The sequence below is a fragment of the Crotalus tigris genome, unplaced genomic scaffold (genome assembly GCF_016545835.1).
Source record: "Crotalus tigris isolate CLP2741 ecotype Arizona unplaced genomic scaffold, ASM1654583v1 scf7180000020608.1315917, whole genome shotgun sequence".
NCBI lineage: Eukaryota > Metazoa > Chordata > Lepidosauria > Squamata > Viperidae > Crotalus > Crotalus tigris.
The window spans coordinates 937,071-947,360 of NW_024098104.1; the positions used below are offsets into that span (position 1 = coordinate 937,071).

The window sequence follows — 10,290 nt, forward strand, 5'->3', positions numbered from 1 at the left end:
CTTAGATGGGCAGAAAGCAGATACAACCCCCTGAGGTTTTGAAGAAAGGACATTCAGGGGTACCATCCTCCAAATTCTAGGAAGAGAGAGCATCAGATTAAAATATTTATAGGAAATGTTGCTGGTGGCTTACAGGTGAATGGTTCCACAATTGCAGTAACCTGTTAAGGGTGGGCTCCTGGAATGTTCTTGCCACTATAGATGACAACCCTCAAGAATCAACCCTCTTCTGAAATGATGTCCATCTGAGTAGACTTCTTTTGGGATGTCCCATCTTCATATTCGTCTGCTATTAGAAAATGACTTTCCTTGGATATTTTGAGTCTCTCTCTCTCTCTCTCTCTCTCTCTCTCTCTCTCTCTCCCTCCCTCCCTCCCTCCCTCCCTCCCTCCCTCCCTCTCTCTCTCTCTCTCATTTCTGTGCTATTGATTTTAATGTATTTTTGAAAATAGCTGTTGGATTTTATGATGTCCTACTTTTAAAATCATTGTGTAAGCTGTCCCAAGAAAATTTATCAAGGATAATACTTCACAACCAATGGGGGTAAAGCTCTCAGTCCAAGTAGGGGAAGTGAAGGGGGGAGATGGCTTATTAAGACTTAAACTCGCATTCTGCTGTTTAGGATGCAATGTCCGGAGCACACTTCTGCTATTAAAATTAATTGAAGTCACACGGTAGAGTGCCGGCAGTTTGTTAAAATAAGCCAAATCAAATTAAGCCCTTCGAGAATGGATTCTTCCTTCTTTAGATGTCTTCACTGGGAGATTCCTGGCTCCAAGCCAGGATAGGGCCTGAGAATTTTGCTCCAACATCATGCAACAGCCGGAAAGCTAATGTAATTACTTGCAGTTTCGTGTCCACCCCTGAAAAAGGAAAGCCTTCCTGCAAAACTGATTGACAAATTGACAAGTTTGAAACTGACCTCTGGAATGCCACCGAGATTCAAAGGAGAAGAACTCTGGTGTCCCTCCACATTCCGTTCCATTTACTTAGGAGGAAAGAGGAATCCCACCCTGGGCCTTTTTCAGTAGTGGTGCCCCTGTCACCACTAAAAGGAAATCTTGCTCTTGACAAAGTACTGTAGGATTTCTCCTTCTGGAAAAGTTGTTCACCCAATTCCTCTCGCCTCCCTCCCGACCCAAATCTGGAGAATATTTTTAAAGGTTGAGGATACCCAGTTCTAATGTTAATATTGCCTCAAGCCCAGGTTTCCGCAACCCAGACCTCCATTTGCATCTGAGAAGGAAGCTCGAACATCCCTGTGGAAGCAAGCGACATCCTTCTTGTGCAAACAGCACCTTGGTTTATCTCCTTTTAGTATCACTTTTCCTCTGCTGAGCAAACTTTCAAAGGTCCTTCCAGTTCATTATATTAACATTAGGAGCCTTTTATTTTTTTCCAAACTGCTCTGACTGCTTTTTAAGTAGCAAAGTGTGAAACAAATATTTTAAATGAAAAAATAATTGCGCTTTATTTAAATTTTGTATACACACGTTATAAGCCACTTTAAGGGAACTCTCTTCACAGAAAGACAAAGTTTAAACACGTAACTAAGTGAAATGAAGATGTCTGCCTTCCCCATCTCTTTTTCTCTCTGAGTAGAAGACGATCTGTAATCTAGTCAGCTGTTTTGGAGTTTAGACAACTAGACACATTAAGTGAGAGCACCTGTACAACTGCCAGACTCTAAAGGTGCCAGTGACCTGACGGAATAGTCTCTCTAGGGGATTTCCACCAAAAGCACAGAAGCAACCACATGGAGTTCCATCAAGGTTTTATTCAGCTGTTAATGTCAAAGGAGCCCTTTTGTGCAGGCCAGAGTTCAGTGTCTAGGAGATGTCCTCACTTGTGTCATCCTGACCAATGGAATCCTTTCACCCTTGCTTGTCTTCCTCAGGGACAGTGTCATGGTCACCATCGGCCCCATTCCTCACCACCTCAATTCCTAGCTCATGAGGCACTTCTTCTGGAAAACCATTGAGTTGTTTCCATATGGAATACTTGGCATCCCAGAGAGCTTCCACCATGTCCCACATTCTGCCTTTTTCTTCTTGGAGAGCCTGGTCGTTGTCCCGGAGAGCTATGTATTCATTCCAAAGGCTCATTTTGTCCCTGGAGATGGCCATATCTTCTTCCCAAAAGGTCTTGTCTTTCTTCCAAAAGGCTTTGCATTCCTTCCAAAAGGCCTTGTTCTTCTCTTCCACAGTTTCCATCTTTTCCTGCAGGGCTTTGTTCTTCTCACGCATGCTCTTGTTTGCTTCCTGGACCTCCTTGTTCTTCAGCTGAAGAGCCTTGATGACGTTGCGGAAGGATTCGTTTCTTTCTTCCAAGGAGGAAATCTCCTCCTCTGCTCCTTTGATCTTCTCCTGGAAAGTTTCTATCTTCTGTTGAAAGATTCTCACCTTCTCCCGGGCATCTAATTTTTGGGTATTAAACAGCTTGACCTCTTCCATGAAAACCCAGTTCTCTTCTAAGAAGTCTTTGATCTGATCCAAGAAACTCTTGTTCTTGCGCTTGAAAACATTGATCTCTCCCCACAAAGCTTTGATTTTGTTGTCTTCTTGGAAGTCCCTGATCTCCCCTCTCAGCTCCCTGCACCTCTCCCAGAGTCCCTTGACGTCTTCTTGCAAGCCTTTTTTCTCCTCCTTCAGGTTACGTTGGACTACCTCCTTCTGCAAGGCTGGGAAGGGGGTTACATGGTGCCAGCTCTCCTGTTGGCCAGACACTGGGGAAGGGGCGGTGGGGCTGCTGTCACAAGAATCTGAATGACTCGGAGACAATTCCAGCTTCTTCTTCCTGTTAGCCATTTGCCCAAAGCTAGAAGCAGGGAAAGAAAAGGACTTAAAGAGATATTTCAGGGTTGCAGTCACTAGATGGGGCATTTGTGAAATTTGGCGAACTTTAGAGAAATCATTCACCCAAATTCTGTAGGACTGCAAGCAAGGTGAAGAAACTAGAAAGGATGTTTTATGCCTCTATTTAGAATATCATAACAGAAAACAGGGCTCACCTGTCATGTTCCTCACCCCCTGCTTTCTTAGGGGCTCCAACCCTAATGAAAGTTGACTCAACTTTGGTTGCCATCTCAGAGATGAACCAAAAGATCTTCCCCTTGATGACCTTAGTTTTGCTCCCATTCACAATTGAGACTCTAACCCTAATCCTTTCCCCCGACACTTTTGTACACAGTTTGCTTGCATAATTAAACCTGACTCCTATATATGCTTAGATAGTTTACATCTATATTACTTATAAGCTGTCTAACTCCGAGTGCCTCGAGATGGCTTACAATTAAAAGACCAAAAAATATATATAACTATGACATTATAAGCAATCCAAAGCAAACATATAAAGCCAAATCCCCCATTAAAGGGGGCTCAGCCATCATCTCCCTGCCCCAAAGTCTGGGAGGACAGTCAGGTTCCTATGTTCTAGTCATGCTAGAACATGTTAGAGGGGTTGATAACAAATACTGTATCCCAAAACCTTGAGTGGGAGGGATCTTAGCAATCCACAGCACAGAAAAAGTAGAATCATGTTGTCTTCATGCAGATGCCTGCCGTGAAGGGTCTTCAGAAATATGCTGATGAAGACAATCCTTTGCTCTGAAAGCCCAGGATTTATCTTGACCTTTAGAAAGTGAGAAATGTGCTCCCCTCTGCTGCTAGGAATTCTTCCAGAAGGGGCCAACCAAACAGTCATTTGTACAGAAGCTATAAATTGGGAAAGTTGGGAACAGGAGACTCTTAATGGCTTGGGAAGGGGCAAATCTATATTTTGTCTTCAAGATCTGAAGCTGTGTGCTTTAAGGGGGTGGGGGAGTGGTGAGCTTGCCTGGGTCTCCTAAAGAATCATTTGGTTGGCCTCTGGGACAAATCAGCTTCTGCATCAGATAAAAGCTCTTCTTTCAGATTTTAAAAGATAAGTCAAGCGGCCTTGAATCCATCCAACACAAGCAAACAGGAATGGCCACTGACCTGCAACACTTCCTTCGGTTCTGTTGATGTTCCCTTTGTTAACAGCTCTGCTGCTATGGCAGCCAGGGAATATTTAGCAAACAGACCTAGAACATCTGCAGAGCTCTGGATTCCGACACGAGAACCGTCAGGTAGTCAGGGATATCGGCTGCAGATTTCCCCTGAGCTTCAACAAGCAAATTTTCAACAAGCTCATTAATCAAGACAGGAGACATTTTTGGATATTCAGAGGGGAAAAGGAACATCATGATTATTAGGAAATAATCCTAATAGATACTTAAATGAATAACAAGAGAGATAAGTGGAGGGAAATAATAGGTGTGTATTACAAGCACCCGTCTCTCCATGAGATCCTTAAGTCAAAGTCAACTCAAACAACGCAGTTGGGGCTAATGGTTGGGTTTCCATTTTCATCCTGAGATTGTTCTACAAAAAGAGAGAAAATCTAATAGGTTCCTGATAACTTTGCCCAGTGATCCAACTCTTCTTTCCAAAGGGTCACTACTTCTCTCCACCCATCTAGGTCCTCTTTCCAAAGATCCTGCTCTTCCTGAAAGATCTTCTGGATGGTCCCAAAGAAGTCCACGATCTTCATCCAAAGCTCCATGTTTTGCTCCCAGATGGCTGTATTTCTCCCATTGGTGTGCTTGGAAGCCTCCCGGAGCTTCTGCCGGAAGACCAGCAGCTTCTCTTTGTTCTCTTTGTTTTGCTCCTTCAGAGTCTCCATAGCATCTTGCAAAGCCGCTTCCCTTTTGGTGAAGTCCTGGTCCTCCTGGTTCATCCTGCCTCCCAGCCCCCATTGATCAGCCCCAAATTATAGCAGAAAATTCAGATGCTTCATCAGCACTAGCTTGGATGGGAGAGAAAGAAATGGGTGAAACTATTGCACTTATAGGAATATCATTCCTCTGTGCCCACAAAAGCACACCTCACCCATCCGAAAGAGTAGCAGCCCAGAAAAGGGATTGTGACATCAAAGGGCCTGATGCAGATCAGCTCTGCTAGGGAGGTTTCTTCATCCCCTGTGCCCCTCCCCCAACACTGTTCATTCCTTAACCCAGAAGGAAGGAAGGAAGGAAGGAAGGAAGGAAGGAAGGAAGGAAGGAAGGAAGGAAGGAAGGAAGGAAGGAAGGAAGGAAGGAAGGAAGGGGAATTATCCAAGGCGAGTATTCACAACTGCTGCCCCTTCTCTGAAGGGGAAAGCCCCCCACTCTCTGCCACTCCTTGGGTGTGAATATGTGGTATATTATATCTGAGCCAGACACTTGCCTGCCTGCACTGTGGTGGCATTCACCACTCGCGGGTATTTACAGCTGCTAAATATTTCGCTCGGGATGCTCCTTTGATCTGTCTCCTCCTTGCTTTACCCTAGAAAGCTGTCAAAAACTTGTTAGCCCAGGAAAGTGACAGCTGTTGACAGGTGTCACATTTAGTTGGTCTCTACCCAGCTGTTCCCAACAGGTTAACCTCGTCTTTCCTTTGCTCCAGAAGAAACAGAATTAGGGCAGCACAAAGCCAAAATGACATCCTCCTGGCTTGATCTGCGCCGTTGCCCTAACCCACCTTCTCTTCATTAGGAGCAAGATTGCTGCCTCCCCTGCTGAGAAGCGGCTGCTACAAATTCCCCCTGCACTGCAAGCGGGAGAAAAGGGGTTCTCCTCCTTCCAGGCCCCGGGGTGAGGGTGGGGCATCAGGGGATGCCGGCCATTGGTAGGCAAGAACCAGGAGAGTTTTGACTTGTCCACCTCAAAGGAGGCAACCGAGACTGACCTGTCTGCCTGGTGAAACAGGGATCCATCCGAAGCCCCGACCCACTCATGCCTCTTGAGAAAGCAGCTTTTTCTAGGGCAACCACACAAACAGCCAAACCCCACACAAATTAAAGGGAAATCTCCTGGGGGGGGGAGGAAGCATCTTTCAGCTCAGGGATGGAGCCTTGAACAAACAGGAGCTGGGTGGATGGTAGGAAGACTTTGAAGAACGGCTCTGCTTCATAGAATCTTACAGCTGAAAAGGACCTTGGAGGTCTTCTAGTCCAACCCCCCCCCCAACTAAGGCAGGAGTTCCTGTATCATCTTGGTCAAATGGCTGTCCAATCTTTTCTTGAAGACCAGTGATGGCGGACCCCAACAGAATAACAGAGTTGAAAGGGATCTTGGAGGTCTTCTAGTCCAACTCCCTGCTCAAACAGGAGACCCTCTACCTTATAACCTATGCCATTTCAGACAAATGGTTGTCCAATTTCTCCAGGTTGACCCTGGGAAGCCTACAAGCAAAGTGCAATCCTGGTGGGATTATCTGCTTTTGCAGCTGCAGGCTCCACTCCAACTGCTATTATGGGTGTTAGTACACTCTGGAACTATTTGTAGCTCAGGGCTGAAATGCACTGAAGATGTTCCTACTTTGGGTAATGAAACATCTGCAAGGAAGCAACCAAGCCCAGAGAGCCCCAAGGAGCCCTCAAAGGAGCTGCCACCTCACTCTTGCTACCTGTTCCCAGGACCAAGCGATGGTCCTTCTTCAAATGAATGTGGCTATTTTGCTGCAGTCCTGGCTCCACCTGCCTTCCTTTTTTTCTCACTGGAAGCCTCGTTGCTTTCTCTGCCCTGTTCCATCAGCTCAAGTTTCTTTTCTTCCTCTCTTTTTGCCTACTTAAAATAATAATAATATTATTAATAATGTGAAATCCAGCTCAGGAAAGGAACTTTGTGTGGCTTTCTTCGTATTCTTGCTGCTTGGCCTTTGCAAGAGTTTATGAGATGCGACAAAAGGCATTTGCGGTGGTGCAGAGCACTAAATTAAAATCCAGTTGTAAGCAATTTGCTTGCAAATAAGGATGTGGCATTCCTGGCCTGTATCCAATGTTATTAAGGAAAAGGGTGTGTGGTTTTCTTATGAACATCTCGTCACACAGCCAGTCTTTCTTTTTGTTTAATTGTCCGTTGTTGCAGGGACAATGAGGTGGCAATGCCTGGAAAACAGGGAGGGCAGTCCAAGGTACCGTCAGATGAGTTCACAGATGCATTCTGCTGGGTCAGTGGTCGCAGATAGACAATGAAACTTGATTGCTGTTGACTTGGTTAGGCTTACCTGGTTTTGCAAGACCAGCGTCTTGAGTTTATTATGGGTTGTCATCATGAGCCGAGCCAGGAAATGTGATGATGTATTTGCCAGGAATATCTATTATAAACCAGGACTTCTCTGCCCTGGGTTGTATCCAATCATGACTGAAGGAACTTCTCTTCTGCCCTTGTCTATAAGCCTCAAAGAGTCCAGGATTGATCAAGGATTGGTAATTTTCTTTGGTGTCCTGAAAATCACTGGGTAGTTCCAGCCATCATTTCCTTACAGGGAGAGGATGACTAAGGAGAAACATCAGCCACTATCAAGAGAAGACCAAGGGGAGGTCCAAGGAATCCATGGCTCCCTCTGCAGTGCCCCCTCCTCCTCCTCCTCCTCCTCCTCCTCCTCCTCCTCCTCCTCCTCCTCTCTTGGCTCAATGAAGACTGTGGCCAATTAAAGGAGATTGTTGCTAGAAATTGCACAGCCTGGAGCTTTAGCTTGACAGAGCAAATCAATACAGAGCTTTTAAATTAACAAAACCAAAGAAAGACACCCATGGAGAATGCCTCTTGAAAATTTTTAACTTGGAATTGGCTCAGTTAGGATTTTGCCATCCAGAAGTACTAGGCTTCAAACAAAATAAGCAAAGGTTTGCAAAGTGCTGAGATCGGCTTGGAAGGGATAAACTCTAAGACTGTATCGACTTGGAGGGCTCCTCCCCAGAGGTAGTGGGGAGAGGTTGTTTTCTGCTGGCAGCCCCAATTCGGAAAGGACTTTCTCAAGGAGACACTGCTAACTCCAGTGGGGCTGACTTGTTTGCCAAGAAAAACATAGTTCTATTTTCTGGCCTTTGACTGTGTAACAGTAGGTTAATATGTTATGATCTGGTATGCAAATACACCAACATTTGGATGCTGCGTTGATCCTTTTCAGTTGCTTTTATTGTTTAGCTGTGCAGTGACTTTATTCAGATTTTGGTTTTTTGTCTTGATGTACAGCAGGCTGTCCTGGAAATGTTGGGTTTAAGGAAAGCAGAACATCCCCATAAGAGCCTCTTGAACCCCCAAATGTCTTCAGGAACTCAAGGCGCTGGTGAATCGGACTATAATAGACTGCCAGGTGTTATCCAGCAGCTAGGATTTAGAGCAACAGAGATTTTGGAAGCCCCAGGCTGGAGCGAATTTCTCAGGATGAGACCTAGCCAGCCTCACCCCGCCAGGGTAAAAAAGAAACTGTAGAGGAGGCAAATTTCAGCAGACCCATTTCAGAAGAAGAAATGGGAGGAAGAAGGTAAAACAGCCGGGAAGAAAAGTGGAAGAAGGAAAAAAAACCCACCATATTTTCTTCATTTCCTTGAATTTTTGTAGGAGTTGCAAAATTCAGAGGCTGAACTCTGCAACCTGCAAATCTGAAAGAATTCCCATTGGGACTGGCATCCTTGCCTCCCCCCCCTTTTTTTTTCCCTTGCCTTTGTCTCTTGCAAAGGAGGGGAGAGCTTGATTGGCACGGACAAGGTGGGGGGAATAGAGAAAGGTACACCACCTTGCTCCATGTGTAAATTGAGCTTGGTGTGTAAATTCAGTCATTGGTTGCCTCTATCCAACCATGGGATCAGCATCTGATCAGTTTGTTGTAAGAGTTTGGGAGGGGGGAGATCCCACTGACACTTCCAGTAGATCTTTGGGCAAGAAAAATCTCTTGCAGGAAGATTTAACTGCATTGGCAATGGCCTTCTCCACCCTTGATTTTTAAACGCACATTGTCTTCTACTGCATAAAACGGACAGCTGGATAAATGGAAAAATAAGGTGTGGGAGACCCTGATTTGTGTGTTTTCTATGTTGCTGAAGCAAGCAAGTTGGGAGTCTTCCAGCAACTCACAAAATTGGTTTAATTTTTTTCTACCTCTCTCCTTGCACTTGGATCCTGCCCCCACCCCCACCTTTTCCTTTATTGTCTGGTGTTCCTGGTGACATGATTTATTTCGCCACCACCTACTGAAGAGAATAATAGGTTTCCAAAGAAAACAGAGATTTCTCAAAAAAAAAAAAAAAACCCTACCTCTCCCCGCCCTGCATTTGTTATCTAATTATCTAACTATCTATTCCAGCGCCAAGATTCCAACGCCAAGATTACAACTCTTCAGAGTTGTAATCAGATGCTTAACCAACTGCGCAACCGCTCTCGACTGTTTAACATCATCGGTCTATGAAGCCCTGAATCTTTGGGGCACAATTGCTTCACAGGCTGCAGAAATAAATTGGGGCAATCCACGTCTGAAAGAGACCCAACTCAGCTGACCACCCTCTGGCTGCACAGTTTTGCTTCCTTTCTTTCCATCTGTTCATCTTTAAAGTCCCCTTCTGGGCAATGAGGAGGGGGGTGCCATTACAGAGATGCTGGTTGGAAACTCCTGCCGTCCTTGTTTTAATTGTGGTCCATCCTAATCCATTTCTCTTGCCTAAAATTGAACCCACCCAGAAATGACATCTTGGGCTGGCCTCCGTCCTTTTCAGGTTAAACATCTGAGTCGAGAGAACTCCAAGTTCCCTCAAGCATTTTCTGTTTATTGAAAATAAATGGGTTTCAGAAGGATGAAAGATCAGCAGATCTAAATAGATCTGCCATCCCCTTGAGATACCTTTCTGTTGAAACTGTCTGGGAACCTGGGTGCCCTTCCTCTGAAGAATTCATCGATCGGACTTGCTCGTGAGTGTCCTTTCTCAAGAGCCAGGGCAATTTAGCTGGAGTGTAAGCCACCAGGAAAATGCCAGATGGATCGGTTAAGATGCGCAATTCATGAAACTTGTCATTCTGGAAAGTGTGAGGGCAAAGATTGGGGCTTAACAGCAAGTGAGTATTTTAATGTTGTGCCCCAGCTAACCTTCCTCCTGTTGCTGTGTGGGAATGGGCAGCAGAAGGGACCATCCAAGTCCCACTGTAGGAATAAAAAAGGTGGGAAACACTGAATGTACCTTTTTAAAAAAAAATGGAAGTCACTTTGGATAGTAAAATCTATAGATTATGAGTGGAGATCACTCAGCCTTCTAGACCCTCTCACTTCCTTTCCCAGGCTTCACTTCTGAAGATCCAGTTTGCAATCTTTCTGCATTGAGAACTGCCCCCAGACCCCATTTTCACAGTTTGGGAGTGGCACATCTTTTGAGCTATAAAATATCCTTTTTCAAGTCAGTCATTCAGAACAGGACACTGTTGAAGTGGTGCCTCCCTTGCCTGCTTCCGTTCTTGTC

At 45.2% G+C, this 10,290-nt stretch overlaps 1 protein-coding gene and 1 long non-coding RNA gene across 2 annotated transcripts; one reads left to right on the forward strand and one right to left on the reverse strand.

Annotated features, from left to right (window-relative positions):
- Positions 1-1,757: 1,757 nt before the first annotated feature.
- CCDC70 (coiled-coil domain containing 70) lies at positions 1,758-4,015 on the reverse strand. The gene is made up of 2 exons (XM_039367947.1): positions 3,978-4,015; positions 1,758-2,817 (listed from the first exon to the last, which is right to left on the reverse strand). The coding sequence occupies exon 2, from the start codon at positions 2,805-2,807 to the stop codon at positions 1,875-1,877; it is 933 nt and encodes a 310-aa protein (XP_039223881.1). The 5' UTR covers positions 2,808-2,817; positions 3,978-4,015; the 3' UTR covers positions 1,758-1,874.
- Position 4,016: 1 nt separating this feature from the next.
- LOC120319272 lies at positions 4,017-9,447 on the forward strand. Its single transcript, XR_005559730.1, has 3 exons — positions 4,017-4,295; positions 8,039-8,330; positions 9,150-9,447. It is a non-coding gene; the product is annotated as an uncharacterized LOC120319272 (long non-coding RNA).
- Positions 9,448-10,290: the final 843 nt, after the last annotated feature.